This window comes from Schistocerca americana, chromosome 7 (genome assembly GCF_021461395.2).
Source record: "Schistocerca americana isolate TAMUIC-IGC-003095 chromosome 7, iqSchAmer2.1, whole genome shotgun sequence".
NCBI lineage: Eukaryota > Metazoa > Arthropoda > Insecta > Orthoptera > Acrididae > Schistocerca > Schistocerca americana.
In genome coordinates this window covers 224,648,811-224,676,427 of record NC_060125.1, presented here as the reverse complement: position 1 = coordinate 224,676,427, position 27,617 = coordinate 224,648,811, and the positions used below count along the sequence as shown (strand labels likewise).

The following is a 27,617-nucleotide window of genomic DNA, read 5'->3' as shown; positions in this document are numbered from 1 at the left end:
AAGCTGTTTTGAGCTAGGGGAACAGCACTTCTCACACTGTAAAAGTGAATGTAATTCAATGAACAGTTTTTTAGAAAGCCTGGATTACTCCTTATATGGGATTTTAAAAAAGTTTTTCATTCAGTTTCAGTGAATTCTGTACTAAAAGTCTCTTAAAAACAAGGCATGGTTTCTACTTTGTTAGTATACTGATGAATATGTACATTAATTCTGCAGGATCCATTAGTATTCATCAAGGTAGTGGGTACTTCAGAGTTGAAAGAGGAGTTAGGAATCGAGATCCCATAACATTAATGCTGTCTTCGGAGGTCCTAGGTGAAATATTTGGATAACTAAACACAAAAAAAGAACAACATATATTAATAATGAAAGGAAAATATAGACTGCTGCTTATTGTAAGAATGTCACAGTAAGTTGCAGACAGGCACAATTAAGATACCTACACAGTAGCTTTTGGCCACAGCCTTTGTTGGAAAGAGAAGGAGAAACACACACCATTCATTTCACACAAGCAAGCACATCTCGTGCCCACATGACCACCAACTCTGGCGGTACATATCTGAACCTCTTTAGTGTTGTTTACAACAGTGCAATGTTTGGTTCTAGTGTAAGTAAACTTGGACATTTTGTGGAAAACAATAATAGAGCAAATTATGAAGTAAGTCTGAAAATGAATCATAATAAGACTTGCTTAATGCAAAATAAAGATAAGAGAAAAAGGAAGTTAAACAAATTAATTATTAAGTCATAGAACCAGCTGACGAGTAATCTTATCTAGTGCAGATGTGAACACAGGAGTGATGGGCACAAAATAAATAGACAAGCAAAAAAGGCATGGCATGATTTTGCTCAGCTAGTAAAAACGGCCTGGCATGCTGTTGCTCAACTAAATAGGGTTTTCAGAACCAAACTTACGATGTGTGTGAAGATGTCTTGTGCAAGAGATACTTTTATCCAAGTGAGGTGTATCTCCCTGACTGGTTATTAACACAAAGCAAAATAAGTAATGGGACCATGAGGGACGCAGAATGATGCCTATTGTAATGTACGTTTTTCAAGAGACTTATTATACAGGGTGTCCCAAATAAATGCCCCAGAGAACAGAGTTCCTAGGTACAAAGAGACACAGCATAATAAAGGAAATACAGTGCTTACCTGACTTAAATGTTGAAAGTCACCGCCATTCATCTCTTGGTACTTACAGGCTCTGGTTAGCAAGCTGCTGAAGGCGGATCGAAGCTGGACTGCTGGAATTGCTGCAGTCTCATCTGAAATATTCCACTGCAGTTCCTGAAGGGTATGAGGGTTGTTGTGATACACCTTAGACTAAAGGGCTTGCACAGGAAGTACTCACACACTGTCAGATCAGGTGACCTAGGTGGTCAACAAGGGCGGCAACCTTAGTGACCTCTTCTAACAACTCTGTTAGGCATGAAGGGTGTGTAAATGTGCTCGAAGGTTCGGCCAGCTGTATGGGCAGTTGCTCCGTCCTGTTGGAAGTAACTGCAGGTCTCTTCCTCCTCCATTAATGCAACCATTAATCCAATGATTTTCACTCGTCCAGGCCACTTTTATGTGCCCCACCCTGTAGAATCAGTATTTTCATGGGGTAAGTTGCAGAAGATCCCAACTTCCCAACTGATGGTGGTTCAACATTGTGAAATGCGATTATGTACTCAGAGAAGGTATGCAGTTTGTCCAAAAGTTGGCTGAAATGCAAAATGCGAACGAGTGTTCTCTGGAAAAAATACCAACTGGTGAAGGGACTTGGGTTGTGCATACAAACCTACCACAAAATGACAAAGTGCCGAAATAAACATGACTGGTCAATGCTAATGTGATGCACGAGGTGAACAACATCCCAAAAAGAGACTTTTAGAGCAGTTTCACGTGGTTGCAGGAACATTCTGTGTGTTATACTCGAGTAGAGGGAGGCTATGTAGAACACCAAAGCATTAAGCCACCATCTTAACTTTTCCTCTGTATATTTTTTATTGCTCAAGCCTCAAAACTTTTTGTACTGATGGGATATAAATGTCTCTTGACTAAATACTCCATTAGTGCATCTGTGGGTGTTGTAAACTGCCTTACAGCAAAAGTGAATCATTCTGAAGGGGAGCAGGAAACAAAATGACCCTTCATTGGTTTAGAGGGTATGGATATTATTTCAGTGAATACAAAATTGAGTAAAATTTACAAAGAACTAGGCAGTGTGAGATCACTTTTTACTGTGATGTTACACACTATTTTTCTTGGGTGTATGCACTGACTTGGTTGCCTCTCCTGAGGAAAGCTGGCCCACAACAGTCGTAACTGGTCCTTCATATTCTGGGTACTGGCACTGGGACGGGTTTGACAAGCTATCCAGTCCTACACATGTTTTTGATCTTGTGGATCTTGCTGGCTGCAGGAGTACCTCTACACCATGCAGAACAGTTCATACAGACATTTGCCACGTGTGGACAGTCATCGTCCTGTTGAAAAATGGCACCACAATACTATGCAGGGGACGGTAATTCCCTAGTCTGGCTGCAGCTATTCCCTGATCAATGCTGCAGGGTGATACACAATGGTGCAGGAGTACATTACTTGTTCTTGGTGGTTGTCAGACAGGGCAAATCAAACCTTGATGATGAGTATTCCCATGCAGCCCGTCATTTGGGCATTGCACAATTTAATCAGGCAGCCAGAGGGAGACATGTAGCGAGGCCCCTTTCAGTAACACTGTCTCACATGAGTATGTGGCATCTCCATGTCCTTCACAGTTATTATATGATATCTTATGCTGCTCACATCTGTCACATACTGTACCAAGCCTGGTAACAAAACAAACATGAACAACACTAATATTCTGTGGTGGCTATTATACACTCCTGGAAATTGAAATAAGAACACCGTGAATTCATTGTCCCAGGAAGGGGAAACTTTATTGACACATTCCTGGGGTCAGATACATCATATGATCACACTGACAGAACCACAGGCACATAGACACAGGCAACAGAGCATGCACAATGTCGGCACTAGTACAGTGTATATCCACCTTTCGCAGCAATGCAGGCTGCTATTCTCCCATGGAGACGATCGTAGAGATGCTGGATGTAGTCCTGTGGAACGGCTTGCCATGCCATTTCCACCTGGCGCCTCAGTTGGATCAGCGTTCGTGCTGGACGTGCAGACCGCGTGAGACGACGCTTCATCCAGTCCCAAACATGCTCAATGGGGGACAGATCCGGAGATCTTGCTGGCCAGGGTAGTTGACTTACACCTTCTAGAGCACGTTGGGTGGCACGGGATACGTGCGGACGTGCATTGTCCTGTTGGAACAGCAAGTTCCCTTGCCGGTCTAGGAATGGTAGAACGATGGGTTCGATGACGGTTTGGATGTACCGTGCACTATTCAGTGTCCCCTCGACGATCACCAGTGGTGTACGGCCAGTGTAGGAGATCGCTCCCCACACCATGATGCCGGGTGTTGGCCCTGTGTGCCTCGGTCGTATGCAGTCCTGATTGTGGCGCTCACCTGCACGGCGCCAAACACGCATACGACCATCATTGGCACCAAGGCAGAAGCGACTCTCATCGCTGAAGACGACACGTCTCCATTCGTCCCTCCATTCACGCCTGTCGCGACACCACTGGAGGCGGGCTGCACGATGTTGGGGCGTGAGCGGAAGACGGCCTAACGGTGTGCGGGACCGTAGCCCAGCTTCATGGAGACGGTTGCGAATGGTCCTCGCCGATACCCCAGGAGCAACAGTGTCCCTAATTTGCTGGGAAGTGGCGGTGCGGTCCCCTACGGCACTGCGTAGGATCCTACGGTCTTGGCGTGCATCCGTGCGTCGCTGCGGTCCAGTCCCAGGTCGACGGGCACGTGCACCTTCCGCCGACCACTGGCGACAACATCGATGTACTGTGGAGACCTCACGCCCCACGTGTTGAGCAATTCGGCGGTACGTCCACCCGGCCTCCCACATGCCCACTATACGCCCTCGCTCAAAGTCCGTCAACTGCACATACAGTTCACGTCCACGCTGTCGCGGCATGCTACCAGTGTTAAAGACTGCGATGGAGCTCCGTATGCCACGGCAAACTGGCTGACACTGACGGCGGCGGTGCACAAATGCTGCGCAGCTAGCGCCATTCGACGGCCAACACCGCGGTTCCTGGTGTGTCCGCTGTGCCGTGTGTGTGATCATTGCTTGTACAGCCCTCTCTCAGTGTCCGGAGCAAGTATGGTGGGTCTGACACACCGGTGTCAATGTGTTCTTTTTTCCATTTCCAGGAGTGTATGTGTCGTGCAGAATTGCAGCTCTAGGCATTCGCATAGCTGCTGATAGTGTGTACATGTAAGAAATTACACTACATATGGCCATGTCTTCTGGGTGCTTCATTTTTTGTCAGGCAGTGTATTTACATATATGATATTTTCATATGTACTACAGTACCATAGAGGGTAATGGAAGTTTTGAAAAGGCTAACTACCACTGAATTTCCCAATACCAGACATTCTCCATTATCAATATCTTCAACATTCTAGTGGCTTTAGTTTCCAGTAATGTGTATAATGCTGAAAATTTAAGAATGATATGCAGTGAAGTTTAGTGTAAACCAAACTGGGCTGATTCTGAGTCACTTTTGCTTTGTAGAGATTATAATGAGCTTGCATCTTTCCACTAAACCAAACCATTTCAAAATGCAGTGGAGAGGTGTGAACATTTCATCATAAACACTTGTTCGTCACTAACTGTGAACTGATCGTTGGTTCTGAAGATAATGATGTGGAGACAGTTAAATAATATTACTGTAAATGGATTTTATGATTTCCTTTAGAAATGGATGAGAAAGCGGTTGTAGTGTCATGTGTATTCAAGGAACGGAGATTTATTTTGCGTGATTATCTTACTAGTAATTATTTGCCATGTATGTCTTATCAGTTAGATTTCCTGAGAAATTTATCATTAGTCATGTGCACGTGAGCATTACAATTTTGATTTTTTCAGTTAAGCACAGAGACACAGGTCACTGAACATGCTCGGTTGGAGAAAGCTGTAATGGACAGTGAGGACCGTGTGAGGCGTCTAGAGGCTGAACGGCGTAGTCTGATCTCTCAGTTAGGAGAAGTCAAGGCCCAAGTTCTTACTCTGAGGGACGAGGCAGATTCAAATCGTACGAAGTTGCGTCAAGCACAAACTGAATTGACACAACAACAGGCATTGTATAACCAGACCAGGTTAGTGAAATCATGAGTATTTTTGTTTTTGTGAAAAATAATATATTCTTTGGTCTCTGTTGTAGTGGTTTAAGAAAGGAAAGGAAACCAAAGCTGAATCCTCAGGAGATTTCAGTTTTAGCTACCCAGGAGGCAGATAATTTTACTTGGTTCCCATAGGTATCAACCTTGCCAGTCATGAAAGCTTACATTCAATCATTCTGAGAATACTCATACATTGTATTATGTACACTGTAAATAGACTGGATATATTTCCCATGCCGAGATAACTGTAGTTGCAGTGGAATGTTTCATGGCTTATTTTACTACTTGAGGTGATAGGAATGAGGTGTTGAAACAGACCAGTAATCAATCTGCAGCTCTCGTATTTTGCTGGACGTTCCAATTGTCTTAAGTTTTCTGTCAGTTGCCATAAAATATCAGTGGGGGAAAGATCTTGCTATGCAGTGCCCTTAAACTGTGAACCAGCTTATCCACAGTGGACTTCAATCTGCAGCGTTGATGATTCTGAAAGAGACCTTTTCTTCTATCTAGTGAAATAAAACACTCAGAGAAGTTGAACTTGGTGTATTTTCTCTAACATACAATGCTAACTCCTTGGAATTGATCCACTACCTAGGCGTAAAATTCCAGCTAGATGTCTGCATGAGTGGATCTCACGAGAGACCCTGAATAATTTTTACAATAATACCTGAACGTCTGTTGTTTTCTTGGTGATGATTTCTGTGACATCATGGAGGAAACATGAGCCCCATGCCCTTCACTCCTGGTCCCATGGAACAAACTACTTCACCCAGGAGGTAGAAGTGCCAGTCCGCTGCACAAGTCACCGATAGCACAGGATTGGTACAACTCTGATCTGTACAAACCATCATATACCTCTCTTAATGGGGGTGCTTCCTAATTACTACCTACCTTAAGCTAAGAACATCTTTCATCTGCCAATGGGTATCAAGCACATGGAACTCTCGTACTACAAATGACATGTTACATCTCAACAGTGAATCTCACATTGCTTGTTTCAAGATAGCTAAGATGTTGATTTTATTGCCGACTCTGGGTCCTTTGTTGCTTGAAGTTGGGTTTGCAGTTACTGAAACTGAAAGATGTTCACTGCTTGACTCACAGTTTTGTTATGCCAAAGATAAGGAGACATGTAAAGCATTTCTTTCTGATCCAGTAACATTGCTTTCTGTGTATACTATCATCAGTGAGGACCTCCAGGAATGTGGAAGAGGGATAATAAAATGCCTTTTTCCCATCAAAAGCAGAATTCTGTTGCAAAAAGTGCAAAATAAGGGAGCATAATGACTGGCCCATACCTTTAGGAGGTGAAATCCCAGAACTGCTGATAGGTAATTCATAAGTGAAAATAAAAAAAAATTAAAAAACTTGTCCTTCTCTTAAGCACTGCTAATTCCTTCCTCATTGAGGTAAGTGGAATAGGTTTGAGAAGGTTGCATAGGAATGTCACATCACTCAGACCCCAGGTATTGAAGGACATAGATTTTGCAAGGACGAGAGGAGACAAAAATTAATGGGATGGTGTGAGAGTAAAGGGATCAGAGATGGTAAACTGATAAGCACTGTGCCAGCTCCAGTCCAGAGATGATAGGAGGACAGAGTGAGAGTAAAGATGGATTGAGAGGAAGAGAAATGAGGAGCAGAATGAATAGTGGCAAATAAGAAGCAAGGCGGGAGCACGAAGAAAATGGGAAAAACAAAAGTATAAAAAAGTAATTAAGAAAAATAAAGAGGAAAGATGTTGAGGATTAAGATAACAAATCTGGAGGAGTATCTAGATGAACTAAGGTGGAGCTGAAAAGCAGTACCAAGAGTATGCAGCTGGAGGACAGAATTAAATGCTAACAGAAGAGAGGGTTGTGGTCTCCTAATCTACTCCCTGTCTCCGTGTGTAGATACTGTTAATCTCTGCTATGGTTTTATGATTGTTACTGTAATTAATCTTCATTTTGCACTACCAATGAGAGCTGCAGGTGCCTCTTTCTCTTGCTTCCAAATGAACCCTCACAGAACAGCATTATGACTACATCTGTGTGCACAGCCTATCAATCAGCAATAAATCCATGAGGTTTTTTTCCAGAAGTTTTATTATTGTACATGTTCAGAGCTTACAGTGAACGTGTCTTAGTGCTAGCTTATAATTACTTGCAGAGTTGTTGTAAATGTGGGTATAAGTATTAATCCATCCTAAAAGAAGTAACATTCACTTTTTGCTCTTTGTTTTCAGGAATCTTCAAGAACAGACTGATCGGTCTTTATCAGAAGCGCAAGGGCAGTTAACACAGGTCCGTAAGGAATTAACTATTGCCCAGGAGCATGTGAGGGAACTAGAACGTGACCGTGCTAAACTTGACAAAGAGGTAGCAGCACTTAAGAATGAACGGACTGTTTTACGCGGTAGTATTGCACAACTGGATCAAGAAAAAGACTCTCTGATTGTAAGTAACTGGCTTCCTTTTATTCCAGTTGCTGCCTTTTTTCATACTACTTTCATGCGAACCCATAGTTGTCAGGGCTGTGTTGACATAGATAAAATCAAACATCACATAAAACAAATAACTTCAGTGCAGACTAGGCAGAGCTGCACCTTTTTTTATAAATGGTCATTTGATTAACGTTTTTTTCTCTGTAAAAGAGATAAATATTTAACAGTGACACATCTGCTGTTAACAACAAATATCAGAGAACAAGTGGATAGTGTTATAAGTTTCATGAGGGTATCTGCAGCAGATGACATTGTATATAGAAAGTTGGAAACTAGAAAAGGGTAAAGAATTACATGAAGACCTGCAGAATATAGTCACTCTGTATATAGATTGATCACTGACACTCATTATAAATAAAGATAGCATATTATACATAAATAGATGGAAAGATCCATTACTGTTTGATACAGTTGGCAATCACTGGAATCTGTCTCATCCATTATATCTGGGAGCATTTGTATGGAGCGATTTAATGTGAAAGTACCACCTGTGATTAATACAGCGTGGAGCAGAGGAAATGCATGTTTTTTGAAGCGCTAGTACACGGCGATGAGAAGGGGGTATTGGCCTTGAATGAATGTTGGCAGACTGCCTATACAATGCAGTTTCAGTCACTATGGAGTGTTGGAGCGTAGAGCATCATGTGTTCGTTGTCAAGCAGTACTTAAGAAACAATGATTTCGTAATCACAGTGCAGCGTCTTTTCCATAAAAATTTTGGATTTGGATGTCAAGGTGCAGTGCCTGATTGAAATACTGTACTCCGATGGGTTGCAGTGTTTAGAAATGCTGGATTTGTGATGAAAAGAAATCACGTGGTCTTCCCCATTTAGTTCGTACTCCAGAAAACGTAGACCGAGTGAGAACGGCAGTTGTTGCTAGTCTGAAACGATCGGCTAGACGACATGCTGTAGTGCTGGGTATGTCATGTCGTTCGCTTCACTGCATCATACATCATGATCTTAAGTTTCACCCGTACAAGATAATGATTGTCCAGCAGCTTAGTCAAGGGGATTTTGAGAGTTTTTTCACGTAATGGACGAAATTTTTGCGGAAGATGCAGATGCTAAAGTCTTCATGAGTGATGAAGCACATTTTCACGTAGACAGTTACGTCGGTGTTCAAAATTGTCGGTATTGGGTGCTGGAGAACCCACATGAGTTACACCAAAGACCTCTCCACAGTTTAAAAGTAACAATGTGGTGCTTCATTTAAAAAGATGGGGATTGTTGGACCCTGCAGTTACTGTGACATCAGCGTTCTGTGTTAAAATGTTAAACCACTTTCTTCATCCAGAACTTAAAAGGCGTCAAAGTAAACATGAGAGAAATATGGTTTCAGCAGGACCGTGCCACAGCTCACATGGTGAGAGCATCCAAGGAAGTGGTTCGACAAATGTTCCCAGGACATGTCATTTCAAAATAGGGTGATGTTTACTGACCCCCTCACTCACCCGATTTGTTGATATGCGACCTCCATCATATTTAAAACCAAAAGTGTACTTGAACAAGCCTCACACGATCGATGACCTGAAGAATTCCATTCGTCAGGAAAATGAAGCCGTGCCGCATGGAATGTTGGAGAGAGCCATGCGTAACTTTCGGGAGAGGATCCAAATTTGTATCCAGCAAGGAGGACGTCATCTCCAAGACATTATTTTTCGAACCTAATTAAAGTATGTATATATCAAAACTGCATTAAAAAAATCTGTCACTTAATGCTTGTTTTTATTATTTTTATCTAACTGTGTCCCAATCATTCAGTAGTGAAAAAACATGCATTTCCTCTGCTCTCCACCCTGCAGTAGGAAACAGATGCTGGTCTGAGATTCGTTCAAAGAATCCTCGGGAAGTGTAGTATACCCGCAACAATGTAGCTTACAAAATCATCATTTGACTAATACTTCAGTAACTCTTCTCAGTCTGGGACCCTTATTTGGTGAGATTGATAGAGGAAGTAGATCTCTGAAAAAGAGTACTGCATTTTGTCATGGGTTTATATACGAAGTGCAAAAGCACCATGGAAAAGTCACCCTCCTACAAGGAAAGCATTATGCTGTGGAGGGTGATGATGATAATTCTGATAGTTTATGTTCCTAGAAAAGTCAGTTATATATTACTTTTTCATCCCTATATGTTGCAGACTACCTATGAAAATAAAATTACAGAGATTTCAGCTCATACAGAGGCTTAGCAACAGTTCTCACCATGCACCATTCATGACAGATTAGGAAAAGAGAGAAGTGACAATGGTATGCAAAATACCCTCCAACACATGCCATTGTATGTATAGATGTAGGAATTCAAATGAGAAGATTTTAGGACATCATTTAATAGAAATTCTAAAATTGTACTTTGATTGCCTTGATTTTATTTATTTATTTGTTTTCAATTTTGTGCAAATTGAATATCATCATTGAAAGTCTCCTTGAAATTGATGGGGTAAGTCAAAAACAAGTTAAAAAAAGGGCTTTTATACAAGAATGCTCCTTAATAGTGTTCTTCCATCAATAAAACCTGAGAGATCACAAGAATGTTCATATTATCATGTTGTAGAAGAGATTGCTCAGCATTTAATCACAATGTTGACAAATGAGTGTCAGATTTTCTGATAGAGGAAAGTATAATATACCACTTGAAGGTGTTAACTGGATTCAGTCAGCATAAACATTTCTCTCTGTATATACTATTTGTCTTCATTATCTGTGAGGAGCACTGTTCAAGCCTTGATCTCTAACATACATAAAATTTTGTATGTGGTTATAGGATGTAGGTTAGGTCACACAACAGTCTTAATCATTAAAGGGAACTGAAAATTTTGCAGCACTCTTGGACATAAACATGAGTCTTTCAAATGCTTCTGTGGCCACATTTAATCCTTACAGTTTTCTGTTTTTTCCCCGTTTTTCAGCTCAGTGTAGACAGCAAGACAGAAAAATTGGCAGCCATAGAAAAAGAGGTGAAGTTGAAGGACACTAAGTTATTGAACCTGGAAACAACAGTCACAGAGCTCCAGAAGAAGTTAGAGTGAGTATTAATAATATGCATACACATTTATTTATGTTTTATGTACATATCACAGACATTATGCTCTTTTAATTATGCCAGGCTGATGAGGTAAATATTACTTCAATCAAGCATGAATTATAGGAACTCTTAAGAGGTACAAGGGTTTCTTCTATTGATAAAACATTCTTTTGTATTCAAGGTACATGAAATTGAAACTCTTCTGTCACCACTCTAACTTGTCAGTACTAACCTCTACCCCTCTCTCTCTCTCTCTCTCTCTCTCTCTCTCTCTCTCTCTCTCTCTCTCTGTTGGAATAGTGTAATTGAAAGACATTTGAGTTAGCTGTTCATACCTTAATTCAGTGTATCTTAAATGAAAACTCAGTGCCTACTTTGGACCATTCTTAGTTTTATATCCTGGCATACACCTCCATCATAGTGTTTGTTATTCACCAGAGTTCATCTTTTTAATGTGTGAAAGGTAAGTGGAGATAGCTACTAATTGGGACCGACAATCTCCTTGGATATCAGACTGGTGATAACCTGGTTGGCACTCGCATCGTCCTACAAGAGGCTGATTCTGCAGTTTATCTTCTGGTTGTCTTATGTCTGGCACCAGCCAGGCACCGTGTTGGCATGGCCCCCGCTCATATAGCTTGTAACATTGACCTAACCAAAGGACCCAGCCAACATTTTCACATGAATTAGTAGTTTGTTTTTGGCTGGCATCAATTTGTCTGTGTCCAGTGGAACCTTTCACTACATGGAGTGGCAGTTTATCGGTTTTAGGCTTGGGAATTACTGTACCAAGAAATTCATTAGTTATTTCCCGTGTTTCAAGTACACTTTCTGAACTACTTCCTGTTTCACGTGTGTTATCATAATATTCCACACCTTTGATATATGACTTTTCTTGGTCTATGTTTAAAATCGGTGTCGGGAAGTGTCTCTGTATGTCTTCCAGTATTTGTTCCTGTTTGTAAGTGTTATTTGATTCATTCTCATATGAAATATGTGGTATTGCTCCTGTTTTGAATTCAATGTGCTTATGAATGTCTTCTAATATTTGTGTAGCATTATACTGGTAATCAGTGATAGCCACCTGTGAAACCTGGTCAGCACTGTTGTGCTTTTGTTGCTCTGCATTTTGATGTTGTAAAGTGTTCTCGTGCCTCATATGTTCATTGTTTCTATTATAATGGACGGAATGGATGAGTGGAAGGTAACGGTGTTGCTTATGGCGATGGTGAAGGTTCCCTAGATGTCGTATGCCAACATTTGTGATGTTTTTTGACTCATTTTGTAAAATGTGCTTATCTCTTTGGTCTGCTGAAAAGTCACTTACTGTTTTTCCTTTTCTGTTATGCAGACCGATAGTAGATTTACTAGTCTCCAGCTCTGAATTTTCTATTTTATGTGCTACTTGAGTTTCTCCTGTTACGCATCCATGTGTCATAGGACAGTCACATATCCCTAGAAATGACACATCGCCAGGATCAACATCAGAAAATAGGAGCCTCTTTCCCTTGGGACATGGGTGCTCTGTCCCTGGGTGATGGCAAGTTTTAGATTCTAAATGTAGCAGCAGCCCTTGAGGGCAGGGTTCAGGTTCACACATTCCTTTCCCTCCCTCGTTCTCAAAGACAACAAATCCCCGACGACAAGGTCCTCGTGAAAGTGGTCGCCAGCATCCTGGTGCAGCACCGTGTACACTCACACGGCCAGTGCTGCACTGGCACTGTGCTGATGACCCAGATGAGCCAGCCATCAGTATCTGGCCATGCTGACAGGGCCCACGGTACCCTGTAACACCAGGAAAATAAGAGCTGGTAGTTTTCTTTGAAGTTATTTCTCATGTTAGTACAGTAAATCATTTGTGAATTCGGAGATCTGATAAACTACAGCAAGTAATTGCTTAAGAAACAGTTAAATTGGTATGGAAAATCCTGGTGGAATGTAAACAATTTAAGGAGAATTAGTAAGAACTCACAAATATTAGAGACATTTAGTTGTGGAAGGCGCAAACATGTCTTAAATGTGCTAGCTTTCACTTGAATCCCTTTTTGAGTGTTAGAGTAAACATACACCTACCTATGTGTGTGTTCTGTATGGCTTCATTGTGCTGGTTGACTTCATAGAACTATGCAGCTCAACTGTGTTGAGTGGACTGGGTGAGAAGGTCAAGGAGTGGGGAGTGGCAAGGAGGTTTTGTGGCTATCAGCTGGGAGGGAGAAGCAGCAGATGCATGGGTTGGGGATGTAGCATGGGCACCAGCACTGGTGAGCTGATGCAATGCATGATGACATGGGGGAGTAGATTCAGAGGGAGGAGACAAACAGAGTAATAACAAACTGTGGGGAAGATAATGTGGGTGGAGACTGAGTGAGCTTATGGCTTTTTGGCAGAGGTGTCGGTGGGTGTGGGGCAGAGGACTTGTGAAGATAGAGCCTAGTAGGATTGTGGGTTTGAAGGAAGTGTTGAAAGGATAACTGTCAGCGTCATAATTTGGATAAGTGGGTTTTTGGAGAAAGGCTTCAGATGGCAGAGACTGTGAAGCAGTCATTGAAGTAAAATTTGTTTGAAATTTGGTTGTTTTCAGACTATAAATTTCAGTCTTTGTATATGAAAATGGTCATCACTGAAATCAGTAGGCTCACTAGAATTTTTGTGGTAAAAGACTGAAATAAAAGAAACACATTCTACACTTTTGGGAGCACTGTTTTCATTCCCAACTATGTTGCAGCTTGTGATAGAGTATGTTTTCTGTCACTGTGTGATCAAAACTGCTGTGGGTTACAGTTTGGCAGTGGCAATTCATCCATATGGCTGCTGGTTGGTGGTCATGCTTACATGCAATCCAATGCAGATATTGTACCAGATACGTTGCATGACATGACTACTTTCAGAGGTGGCCCAGCCTCTGAGCAGAATAAGCTTATGGCAGACAGGAATAGGATGTGCTGGATGGAGTTGCCAGACAAGTCTTCCATAGGGTTATGATCCCTGTGACAAGGGGCTGGGAGTGGATAGTAGATTTACTAGTCTCCAGCTCTGAATTTTCTATTTTATGTGCTACTTGAGTTTCTTCTGTTATGTATCCATGAGTCATAGGACAGTCACATCAATGAGTTACCTTACTGAGTGTGGTGGCATGCATGAAGAAACTTCAGGATTTTCTTACTGGCTGAATTGAGGTGTTTATCAAGGGGTTATTCAGTAGTGATTATGCTGTCTGAAATTCTGTCTGAGGGAACCTGCCTGAATTTGTGAATATATATATGTATATATATATATATATAAAAACAAAGACGCTGGCAGGTCGATGTTTTTATATATATATTTTATATAAGGGAAACATTCCACGCGGGAAAAATATATTTAAAAACAAAGATGATGTGACTTACCATACGAAAGCGCTGGCAGGTCGATAGAAACACAAACAAACACATACATACACACAAAATTCTAGCTTTCGCAACCAATGGTTGCTTCGTCAGGAAAGAGGGAAGGAGAGGGAAAGACGAAAGGATGTGGGTTTTAAGGGAGAGGGTAAGGAGTCATTCCAGTCCCGGGAGCGGAAAGACTTACCTTAGGGGGAAAAAAGGACAGGTATACACTCGCACACACACATATATCCATCCGCACATACACAGACACAAGCAGACATTTGTAAAGGCAAAGAGTTTGGGCAGAGATGTCAGTAGAGGCGGAAGTAAAGAGGCAAAGATGTTGTTGAAAGACAGGTGAGGTATGAGCAGCGGCAACTTGAAATTAGCGGAAGTTGAGGCCTGGCGGATAATGAGAAGAGAGGATAAACTGAAGGGCAAGTTCCCATCTCCGGAGTTCTGACAGGTTGGTGTTAGTGGAAAGTATCCAGATAACCCGGACGGTGTAACACTGTGCCAAGATGTGCTGGCCGTGCACCAAGGCATGTTTAGCCACAGGGTGATCCTCATTACCAACAAACACTGTCTGCCTGTGTCCATTCATGCGAATGGACAGTTTGTTGCTGGTCATTCCCACATAGAAAGCTTCACAGTGTAGGCAGGTCAGTTGGTAAATCACGTGGGTGCTTTCACACGTGGCTCTGCCTTTGATCGTGTACACCTTCCGGGTTACAGGACTGCAGTAGGTGGTGGTGGGAGGGTGCATTGGACAGGTTTTACACTGGGGGCGGTTACAAGGGTAGGAGCCAGAGGGTAAGGAAGGTGGTTTGGGGATTTCATAGGGATGAACCAAGAGGTTACGAAGGTTAGGTGGACGGCGGAAAGACACTCTTGGTGGAGTGGGGAGGATTTCCTGAAGGATGGATCTCATTTCAGGGCAGGATTTGAGGAAGTCGTATCCCTGCTGGAGAGCCACATTCAGAGTCTGATCCAGTCCCGGAAAGTATCCTGTCACAAGTGGGGCACTTTTGGGGTTCTTCTGTGGGAGGTTCTCGGTTTGTGGGGATGAGGAAGTGGCTCTGGTTATTTGCTTCTGTACCAGGTCTGGAGGGTAGTTGCGGGATGTGAACGCTGTTTTCAGGTTGTTGGTGTAATGGTTCAGGGATTCAGGACTGGAGCAGATTCGTTTGCCACGAAGAACTAGGCCGTAGGGAAGTATCCCGATAACCCGGACGGTGTAACACTGTGCCAAGATGTGCTGGCCATGCACCAAGGCATGTTTAGCCACAGGGTGATCCTCATTACCAACAAACACTGTTTGATGTGGAATGGGTGGGCAGCTGTCATAATGGAGGTACTGTTGCTTGTTGGTGGGTTTGATGTGGACGGACGTGTGAAGCTGGCCATTGGACAGATGGAGGTCAACGTCAAGGAAAGTGGCATGGGATTTGGAGTAGGACCAGGTGAATCTGATGGAACCAAAGGAGTTGAGGTTGGAGAGGAAATTCTGGAGTTCTTCTTCACTGTGAGTCCAGATCGTGAAGATGTCATCAATAAATCTGTACCAAACTTTGGGTTGGCAGGCCTGGGTAACCAAGAAGGCTTCCTCTAAGCGACCCATGAATAGGTTGGCGTACGAGGGTGCCATCCTGGTACCCATGGCTGTTCCCTTTAATTGTTGGTATGCCTGGCCTTCAAAAGTGAAGAAGTTGTGGGTCAGGATGAAGCTGGCTAAGGTAATGAGGAAAGAGGTTTTAGGTAGGGTGGCAGGTGATCGGCGTGAAAGGAAGTGCTCCATCGCAGCGAGGCCCTGGACGTGCGGAATATTTGTGTATAAGGAAGTGGCATCAATGGTTACAAGGATGGTTTCCGGGGGTAATAGATTGGGTAAGGACTCAAGGCATTCGAGAAAGTGGTTGGTTATATATTAAAAACAATGATTCCATGACTTACCAAACGGGAAAGTGCTGGTAGATAGACACAATAAAAAACACACACACAAAATTTCAAGCTTTCGCAACCAACGGTTGCTTCGTCAGGAAAGAGGGAAGGAGAGGGAAAGACGAAAGGATGTGGGTTTTAAGGGAGAGGGTAAGGAGTCATTCCAATCCTGGGAGCGGAAAGAGTTATCTTAGGGGGGAAAAAAGGACAGGTATACACTCGCGCGCGCCCACACACACACACACACACACACACACACACACACACACACACACACACATATTTAAAGCCAAAGAGTTTGGGCAGAGATGTCAGTCGAGGCAGAAGTGCAGAGGCAAAGATGTTGTTGAATGACAGGTGAGGTATGAGTGGCGGCAACTTGAAATTAGCGGAGGTTGAGGCCTGGTGGATAATGGGAAGAGAGGATATATTGAAGGATATATTGATGACAGCTTCATGATCTGGACTCACAGTGAAGAAGAACTCCAGAATTTCCTCTCCAACCTCAACTCCTTTGGTTCCATCAGATTCACCTGGTCCTACTCCAAATCCCATGCCACTTTCCTTGACGTTGACCTCCATCTGTCCAATGGCCAGCTTCACACATCCGTCCACATCAAACACACCAACAAGCAACAGTACCTCCATTATGACAGCTGCCACCCATTCCATATCAAACGGTCCCTTCCCTACAGCCTAGGCCTTTGTGGCAAACGAATCTGCTCCAGTTCTGAATCCCTGAACCATTACACCAACCACCTGAAAACAGCTTTTGCATCCCGCAATTACCCTCCCGACCTGGTACAGAAGCAAATAACCAGAGCCACTTCCTCATCCCCTCAAACCCAGAACCTCCAAACAGAAAATCCCCAAAAGTGCCCCACTTGTGACAGGATACTATCCGGGACTGGATCAGACTCTGAATGTGGCTCTCCAGCAGGGATACGACTTCCTCAAATCCTTTCGTAACCTCTTGGTTCCTCCCTATGAAATCCCGAAACCACCTTCCCTACCCTCTGGCTCCTACCCTTGTAACCGCCCCTGGTGTAAAACCTGTCCCATGCACCCTCCCACCACCACCTACTCCAGTCCTGTACCCCGGAAGGTGTACACGATCAAAGGCAGAGCCACATGTGAAAGCACCCACATGATTTACCAACTGACCTGCCTACACTGTGACGCTTCCTATGTGGGAATGACCAGCAACAAACTGTCCACTCGCATGAATGGACACAGGCAGACACTGTTTGTTGGTAACGAGGATCACTCTGTGGCTAAACATGCCTTGGTGCACGGCCAGCACATAATGTCCTGATTCATGTTCACGATAATTTGGATGAATGGGATGAAATAGGAGTTTTGAAAAAAGGAGACTGATCAGCCACTTTCCATGTTGCTTAAAAAGTTTATTGAAAACTTTTGTAATATGGGCATTTTTTAGTCAATGAGAAAATTTGTCATATTATTGGAAATGATATTATTCTGAAAAAACTTTACAGTTAGGTTTTCCTCAGGAGGCTGCCAGCATTTCTACAATCCGTCCTGACAAAATCGCTCTTTTCTGGCAGAGTTTGAAGTTTTCTCCACCGGAGAATACTGTTGCCAAAGGAACTACTTTTGTTGTAACTCTGCTATTTAATAAATAGTAAATTATGCCTAATATGGTGAGCAGTTTGCTGCCATTTATTTGGAAAGAAACTTGCAATTTTTAAAATGCATACAAATACCTGCTTGCCACTAACTATTCAGAAACCCGAAGGATCTCAAAGAGAGGTCCAAACACTGGAAACTCCAGTTAGGAATATCAGCAATGTTGGAAAATATGAATTGCTACTTACCATAAGTACGAAACGTTAAGTTGTGGAGAGGCACAATTAAGACACTTACACATAGGCTTTCAGCCACTGCCTTTGTCAGAAAAAGAATTAGAAACACGCCCCATTCATTCTCATAAGGAAGCACACCTCACACACATGACTGCTAACTCTGGCAGCTCGGACCAGTTGGCATTCTGGCTCGAGCTGCCAGAGTCGGCGGTCAAGTGTGCATGAGGTGTGCTTGCTTGTGTGAATGAATCGTGTGTGATTCTCTTTCTTTTTATGATGAAGGCTGTGGCCGAAAGCTTATGTGTAGGTATGTTTTAATTGTGCCCCTCTGCAGCTTAACTTGTCATCTTCATGGTAAGTAGCAATCTACATTTTTCCTACATTGTTAAAGAGAGTCCCTCAGATCAACATATTTCCCTAAGAACTTTGTTGACAGAACTTGGGAACATAAGTCTTGTGTGTTACAATAATGGAAGTATTTTGTTCAGTCCTGTTTAGACTATGGCTATACTGTGGATCAATGTAACATAGCTGTCTGCACATTCTGGATACTTTCTAGCATATATGGTAAGCTATCTTTTCATTCAGAAGGCAGCACTTCAAGGTGCTATCAAACTAAGCAAGGTACGTGAAACCTTATGGTTTAGATTACATTATTAAACAAACATGGTGAGAATTGTAATTCTGCTGTAGTTTATAATCCAGAGCCAAAGTAAAAGTGCTGTTCAGGGATCGGTTCTCTCTCCTAGTCTTACAGCTGAAATTTATTGTCCATTTGAATGTTCTGATGGTGCTCAGGAACATGTCATCTTGAAGGTACTTCAGTGGAAAAGGACTGAATGATGGAATAAATATCAAAAATTAATTTTGACTCTCTTTATTCAGAAATGCTTTGAACACATGTGCTTATATCTGACACGTGTGGTTTTACGTTTCTTAGAATATGTTTCATAGTTTATCTCAACTACATTTGGCACCACTGGTGCATACTAGACTTTGCATTAAGGTGAGCAGTTTTAAAGGAATAAAATGTCCTTTTAAAGTTTAAAATTATCTTTTTGATGAATTCATTGATTGCTGGGTGATAAAATGCAGTTATCAGCTGCTAAAGGAGATCCTTTTAATTTTTACTAGAGCAAGTATTCATCAGAGACAAGGGTATAGTCAGAAGTGCCCCAGGGGTGTGTGATAGTACCGCTGTTGTTATCTATATACATAAATGATTTGGCAGACAGGGTGGGCAGCAATCTGCAGTTGTTTGCTGATGATGCTGTGGTGCGCAGTGAGGTGTCAAAGTTAAGTGACTGTAAGAAGATACAAGGTAACTTAGACAATATTTCCAGTTGCTGTGATGAATGGCACTTAGCCCTAAATGTGAAAAAGTGTAAGTTAATGTGGATGAGTAGGAAGATCAAACCTGCAATGTTCAGAGACAGTATTACTAGTGTCCTGCTTGACACATTCAAGTCATTTAAATATCTGGGCATAACATGGCAAAGCGATATGAAGTGGAACAAGCGTGTGAGAAGTGTGGTAGGGAAGGTGATTGGTTGACTCTGGTTTATTGGGAAATTTTGAGGAAAAAGTGGTTCACCTGTAAAGGAGACCACGTATAGGACCCTGCTGTGACATATTCTCACGTGCTGCTTTAGTATTTGGGATTAGTACCAGGTCAGATTGAAGGAAGATATCGAAGCGATTCGGAGGCGGGCTGCTAGATTTATTACCGGTAGGCTCAAACAACACATAAGTGTTACAGAGATGTTTTGGGAACTCAAACTGGAATCTCTGAAGGGAAGGCAACATTCTTTTTGAGAAACACTTTTGAGAATATCTTGAGAGCCAGCTTTTGAAGCTGACTGCTGAATGATTCTACTGTCGCCAACATACATAGCACATAATGTCCTTGAAGATAAGATACGAGAAATTAGTGCTCATACGGAGACATATAGACAGTCGTTTTTTCCCTCGCTCTATTAGCGAATGGAACAGGAAAGGAAATGACTAGTAGCGGTACAGGATACCCTCCACCACGAACAGTATGGTTGCTTGTAGAGTAGCGATGTAGATGTAGATGCAGAAGTTTGTGAGCTGTTTTTTAGTTTGTACACAACATACAAAGATTTTTTTATCCTTTTTTATGGCTGTCAAGCTCCCCTCAAGTAGGCTCTGGATGCAACAATATTTAAAATAAGTTCAAAGAGTTTTATCATTTCACAGTATGGAGACTGAAGTCCATCTGACATAAACTTTAAAAAATCACCAATACTTTAATAATACATTTCTTTGGAAATATATGCAGTGAATAACTGTGGTCTTTACAGGGAAAAAATTATCCATGGCAGTCCCTTAGTGAGTGCAATAAATTTTCGGGATAACACTATTCATATTGATCAAGATTATGTACATTCAAAAGTTCCAAAAATAAGAGTCAAAGTTACTTATTCTCTCTTGTCTACCCCATCACTGTCCTCAATTTTACCATAGGTTATTCTAAAGTATGTCCCCAAAGTGACTGCAACGTTACGCCTAGAACATCCGTATGTTGGCCATCAGGGACTTCATCCTGTTTTCTTTCATACGTCTCAATTGGTTTTACAGTTCTTGAAGTCATTAATTTTTGTTACACATTAGCCAATGTCATAAGCTCCAGTTTGCAATATATCAAATGAGATGTCAGTGAAAGTGAAAATATGTGCAAAAGTATGTAGAAGAAAACTGAAACTCACATCTTGCATCATGATTTTAAATCCATAGGCTTTTCACGATTTTAAATCCATAAGCTTTTCAGTGACCCTTATCTGGATCTGTTCTCTCTTTGAAAACTGAAACGAGTTGACTGTGGTACAAGATTTTCATCGAACAAGATGGAGAATTTAACAACATGGCAGACACTTCAGGCGCAGTTGTTTCCTTACTTTCTTATCTAGAGCCCAGGTTCTTTTGGTTGACTTGGGGAAAAAGTTGAAGTTCTGCATTTCTTAATGTTTGACACTGTTTGTGATAGCACTGAATTCAATTGATGAGTGAATTGGTGAACCAATGTAGCAACAGAAAATATATGTATTACCCTTGATTGCAGTCTATTCAAATGACCGGGCTTAACAGCAGCTCATTCATAACTCAGTGGAGGTTCATGAATTTAAAAAAAAATCTTTAATGGACCTAGGTAAGAAGTTCTCTGTTAACTTGCTGGGTGAAATTTGGATAAAATCACAAGCTTTTGATGACTGTCTCCACAAGAGTCATTGACGATGATGTCTGACTTAGCCCCTGTATAGCGGTGATTTATGCAGTCATCAAAATTTTGGGATTTTATCTGAACTTGACACAGTGAGTTAACTGAGAACTTTTTCTCTGAGGTCTCAATTGTGAGAGACTTTTATGGAGTTGACCATCACCTGCGGTATAGTGGAGTACTAAAGAAATCCACGAGAAATTACACTCACCAGTTGCTTCATCTTTAATAATTGATTCATTTATCTAATTTCTTATTTTATGCATCAGCATGTTCAAGATAGAAGCAGAGTAATTCTTTTTTAGATTTGACAGTCCTGTAAATGCAGAAGAGTGTCCTAAATGATGTTTCAGCTTTTTGTCGTATTCACTGAGGAGATGTAAGAGTTCATTGTAGTTGCTTTTAACTTCCACATGTAAAGGCATCCTAACAGCCACTCAAAGAAGTTTCATATTGAAATAACTTATGCAAGATTTTGCCTCAGTTATGAAGCAAGATTCAGTTTAGGTCTCTTTAGTTATTCAGTGTTCTCCTCTTGGAAACTGAGTGCGCCGAAGTTGTGCAACAGGGCCTCACATTCTCACAGGTGCAGCTCTACTTGGTTTCCAAGATTTTACTGCTCAGCAAGACAATACCTAAGAAGCTCCATTGCCTACTTTCCCACATACAGCAACATACATATACAATGTATATTATAAACTGTCAAGGTTGTTTATTGCATTTAAGATAATCTAAAATTATGGAACACACATGTAATTAATTATTAGCCTTACCAAAATCATTTGTTCTGTAGCACCAAATAAAAAAGTAAAACTTTTAGTTCTGCCAACCTCACACCAAGACCTGCAGTCACCTATCTGTGGGACATGCATCTGGACTGAAGCTTTGTACCCATATGATTAAAAGTTTCACAATATCTGACAACAAAAATGGCTGCACTGCTTTTTAGTGTAAGGACAACAGTGGAGTGTACAGGTAGATGCACATAATTATAGGTCTATATTGCCAGTGTCATTCTGTAGTGTGGGTGTGGAACATATTTTGTGCTCTTTTGTAACATTTTTGGAGGATGAAAATCTCATCTATAAAAATCAACATGGATTTCGTAAACAGAGATCTTGGAATCCTCAGCTCACTCTGTTTGTCCATGAAATCCAGAGTGCCATAGACTATGGAACCTAGGTTGATGCTGTGTTCTTTGATTTCTGGAAGGCATTTGGTACAGTTCCACACTGTTGTTTAGTGAACAAAATATGAACATCTTGAGTTTCAGGCCAGATTTTTGATTGGATTCAGAACTTCTTGCAGATAGAATACAACATATCACTCTCAACAGAATGAAAGTAGCAGATGTGAGGGTAAATACAGGAGTGTCCCAAGGAAATGTGATAGGATAAATTTTCAATGCCAATACCGGTTTCAGGCTACTATGCCCATCTTCAAATGATTAATATTTTTTGTTACATAAATTGTTTGACAAACAGCATGCCATCTGCTCCCACACTACACAAGAATATTTGAATATGTAGTGGCATGTTATAAGTTGTTTCTACAATACAAATAAACTAAAGTGCTTGCATTTATTTATATATGATACAAAATAGTTGTGTTCACATACATAAGTTCTAGTAGATGGCGATTTGTTTAGTAGTGGTCCATGTTGTTTTCCAGGTCAATGTATATGTTGTTGAATTCCACACAGCACACACATTGTAAATAAATTACTGTGGCACATTTCATAATATTCTTAATATCAGTGTTGAGCACCACCCATGTTACACACTTGATGTTTTTGGTTACAATGCAAAGACACAATTCACTAAATATTGACCAAGGATGTAAACTGTACTAAGGTGATATGTGGTATGTGCAAAGAGTAACATGCAGATAAATGTTTGCACACTAGCAGTAAACGTGTTATAAAAAAGAAGTAGGACAAATTGTTCTTAGTAAGTTTTCTTCCAGTGGAAACCAAATGGCTAAATAAATCTTCAGTAGCCACTCAAAAGGTTCAGAATGGACACATTGCTTCTAACATTAATTACAACTTATAGACATTACATGCTACTAAACAAAGGCAAGGAAATGGGCCTCTTAGAGGAACCAGAAATATATATTTACTCTCTCAGCTCATCCAATACATTCTTAATGAGCAGCTGGGGCTAACCAATAAACAGTTACACCACTGCAGTTTAAGATGTCAATATATAATTGTATAAATGTAAACTAACGTGATGAACAAATGTGTTGCTCTCATCCCACCTCCAACTTTTTAATTTTGTGTTTCCTGCAACTAACTTAGAAAGTGTATTTGTAATCAAATATCTGTATACATAAATGAGTGTACACATATGTCTACTTTTATTTATTCCATAAAAAAAATTCATACAAGACTGACTGAAAACAATTTGTGTTACTGTCTTTTAATAATAAATTTACTCTTAGAGTGCACCAGACATTTTGTGTGCGTTACATTTTGCACATCCCATGCATCATCTTTGCTCAGTTTGCATCCTTGGTCAATATTTAATGAATATCTTTGTACCTTTGCTTAATGATAATCTTTGCATTGTGAACAAAAACATATGTGGAATTCAACAACATATACATTGATCTGGAAAACCACATGGACCACAACAAAACATACAGCCAACTTATGTAAATGGACACAACTATTCTACATTATATATGAATAAATGCAAGCACTTTAGCATATTTTTATTAGCAAAACAACTTATAATGTGGCACTAAATACTCAAATATTCTTTTGCAGTGTGGGATCAGATGGCATACTGTTGGTCAAAACATCCGTGTAACTAAAAATGTTAGCCAAATGAAACTGGTTATGGTAGTCTGAAGCTGGTTATGGTACATTTAGAAAGTATTTGTGGCTGGTTGCATCATTCACCAACATAAATAAATGTAACATATTGCACTTAAATAGGTGAAGAAATTCTCTACTGTTGAATTACAGTTTCGTTGGCAACAGCTTGGACTGATTTGAGGGGATGGGGAGAGGGGGAGGAGGTAGAGGAGGTAGAGGGTCCAATGAAGAACAGTGCATTTTACCACAGCAGCATTTATCATTACAAAGATGCTCAACAAACTTCAGTGGTAGACACTGGAAGAGAGTTGTGGTGCAACAGGGAAAAGCTTGCTCTACTGTATTTACTCGAATCTAAGCTGCACTTTTTTCTGGTTTTTGTAATCCAAAAATCTTGCCTGTGGCTTAGAATCGAGTGCAAAGCAAGCGGAAGTTCTGAAAAATGTTGGTGGGTGCCGCCACAACTAACTTCTGCCGTCGAATATATGTAGTGCTACACAGGCATGCTTTGTAGGCACAAAGATAAATACTGGCACCAAAACCTCTGTGTCAGTAAATAAATTAAAAAAAAAGGTGGAAGACGAGCTTTTTTTCTCCGCCCCGAGTTTCGAGCACTGCATTTTCATACATTATCCAACGAAGTAAATGCAAATTCCATATTGTTCATCTTCGAATGTAGCAGCATTTCAATGTACTACGAAAATCCGACTGGCAAGACTGTTTGGGATGTTTGTCAATATGGCAAAATCTATGTTCTGAATTTTTTCCTACCTGTGAGAAGAGATGGTTGCTAATAGGAACTTTTATGAATTGTGAATCACATGGAGTATTCTCTTCACCATATGAATAATACAAATATAAACATTTTGCCATGTATTGTACAACAATACAAAGTTCCATAGTAATGTAAGTGGTCTCATTTCTTTTTTGTCTGATGTTGTGTTCGCAAGGATCAGTTTTTGGATTGAAGTAATAAGAAAGAAAAGGAATGCCAAGTGTATTGTTCCTAGTGTATTGTTCATATGGTGTAGAGTAATCATCTTATTGTTTAGTAATTTACTGATGAAACAAGTTTTACCGTAGAAGGGAAGAAATTAGTATAACAAAATTATGTTAAAATTTGCAACCATTCTTCCTGATTTTCTACTTGAATGATGTTTATCAGGCAGATAAGAAAAATCTATCTTCACCAACTGAATGTTTATTTTGCTCTAACCAAACATGTTTTGCTTATTCATTCTAGGCATCATCAATGGTTTTCAGTTTCCATTCTTTTCATGTAGCCATTGGTTCTTCTCTAGGCACAAGATGCACACAATACAGGTTTCCAGTTGGTGGTAGAGGGTGCATCTGGGAAAAACTTGGGAATTTTTTAAAAGTCTGGGAAATTTTCATGGCTTTGGTTTTCAGTTACATTTTTGTAATTTTAACTGGTAAGAACGGATACTCTAACAAAGAATTTTACTTTAGCCCATTACTGCAGAACAATACTGCACTGATAAAACATAAACAAGAGAGTAATACCAAAATAAAACTTTAGTTGCAAATAAAATACACCATTTACAACAAAACACAGTGTACTCACAAGTGTCTGCTGACAGCAGAATGTGTCAAAGGCTTTAGGATGAAGACAGTGCAATGCTTCAAAACAATAAACTGCATTTGATGAGTGTGACATCACAACTGTTTACATATCTAACAGGTCACAGAAAGATATTGTGAATGCTGGCTTGAGATGAATCATATCATATTACATGTGGATGAATTTCTTGTGTCATGGATCTTTAGACGCTCGTTCAAAATTTAACACTTTGGGGATCATCCACTTACCCAGAAGACCAGCCATTTATGCCTATATTTAAAATTTTACTGGCGCATTTGTGTTTCATATATCTTAAAAGGTACCACATGCTAAAAAGACCAAGCGTCAAGGTTAGTTTTTCATATTTGTTCTTGTACCTTCATTGATAACAAACTATGCAGTACTTGACAGAACATTTATTCAGCAGGGTAACCGATTAAATGCTCGGTGCACAGCAGTGAAATTTATAATTGTGCTTGTCAGAATTATTTAGCAGCTGCGACTGAAACTGTGCTGCTAGGATCCTACCAAGCCACACCCTCAGAAAAAACAGCAAAAAAATTTTTGTAGACATAATATTATATGTAAAAGCTTAGCTCTTCTTGTAGCTATACTGTATATATAATTCATTTAAACCATTAACTTTTCATATTTGTGAGTTCATGCTGTTTAACTGTGATGTCACTACTGACTGACTACATCACATGTCCTTTGCTCTGAATATCTGCTGTCATTGGCTGGTAACATCATGTGAGGTGAGGTATGATTGGTTGACAAAAAGGCATCCAGCTATCATGTCACCACATGTTCTTATAGGAGAATAGGCAGAAGGACACCTGGTGACATGAACTGCCACGAGTCTGTTGAATTGTAATGAAACTGCACTGAAGATGGCTATTTATAGCCAAAATTTAGATCTGCAAGCAGAACAAAAACTAATGGAATTGCAACTAACTGCTGCATGCCTCTCCTTCCATACAATCTATGGTCGCTGTACACAACAGTTCCCGATGGAATCAAATATGGTGAAGAGTGAATAACATCAGGGATAGGCTAAAATCCTCACTCCCTTCTCAACTACTGCTTTTCTTTTACACCCTTTGGGTCTTAACTGCATCTGGTTTCTGTACAAGTAGTATATAACATTTTGCTCTTTGTATTGTATCCATGATACCTTCAAAATTTTGAAGAGAATATTCCAGTCTACGATGTCAAAAACATTCTCTATGCTATTATTGTTTGTTTTGTGTATTTTCCATCTCTCTTCTAAGTTAAGTGTAAGGCTCATTACTGCTTTGCATGTTCCTTCATTCCTCTGGACCTACACATACCAGATGGAATAGTTTTGCCATGGCTGTGTCTCCCAAGGACTGCAGCAACATCTGTACTACGTGCCTTGTTTATACTTTGGTCTTAAAAGTGCTCTGTCAAATTCTTCTCACAGATCATATCTCCCATCTAATCTTGCTCTATTTCCTCTTCCTTTTCTATAATAGCATGTTCTAGCGCATTTCCCTAGCATAGCACTTCGATATATTCCTTCCACCTTTAACGCTTCCCTTCTTTGCTTACCACTGTCTTGTTATCTGACATCTTAATATTTATATAGGTGTTTCTCTTTTCTCCAAAGGTCTCTTTTATTTTTTTTGTAGTAGAATCTATCTTTCATTTGGTCATCCATGTTTCTACAGTTCCACATTTCTCTACTAGCTATTCCTGCTTTGTTGCTTTGCAAGCTCGATCTCAGTGCTTTGAAAGCTACTGTGCTGTATTTGTGCGAAGATATGGGGCGGACATGTTACTGCGCATCAAAGATCTTTCCAAACTTTGTTGTTTTTTTGCTGGATTTTGTTCCCTAAAATGCTGGGAAGTTCTATGCCAGTGTATAAAACATTTACCATGGGGAGTATTGAAAGTTTTATAGCTCTGAAGGAAAGTATTTTATCACTTCACCTGAGGCTTAGTGTATTTTTACTAGGAAAATTTGCATCTCTTAACCAGGAAAGATGAGAAAAATCCTGGATTTGTTTGTTTTTTCTCCTTATCCAGGTATATACTCCGTAGTATGTA

General features: G+C 40.6%; 2 protein-coding genes across 2 annotated transcripts in view; one reads left to right on the top strand and one right to left on the bottom strand.

Annotated features, from left to right (window-relative positions):
• Positions 1–27,617, top strand: part of LOC124622260 (centrosomal protein of 135 kDa) — a 362,362-nt gene that overhangs the window by 119,141 nt on the left and 215,604 nt on the right. Inside the window, exons 14-16 of the mRNA XM_047147922.1 lie at positions 5,004–5,233; positions 7,485–7,695; positions 10,653–10,768. Coding sequence (XP_047003878.1) covers positions 5,004–5,233; positions 7,485–7,695; positions 10,653–10,768 — 557 coding nt within the window. The remainder of the gene's footprint in view (positions 1–5,003; positions 5,234–7,484; positions 7,696–10,652; positions 10,769–27,617) is intronic.
• Positions 10,652–27,617, bottom strand: part of LOC124622261 — a 117,115-nt gene continuing 100,149 nt past the window's right edge. Inside the window, exon 5 of the mRNA XM_047147923.1 lies at positions 10,652–12,553. Coding sequence (XP_047003879.1) covers positions 11,196–12,553 — 1,358 coding nt within the window. The 3' untranslated portion in view covers positions 10,652–11,195. The remainder of the gene's footprint in view (positions 12,554–27,617) is intronic.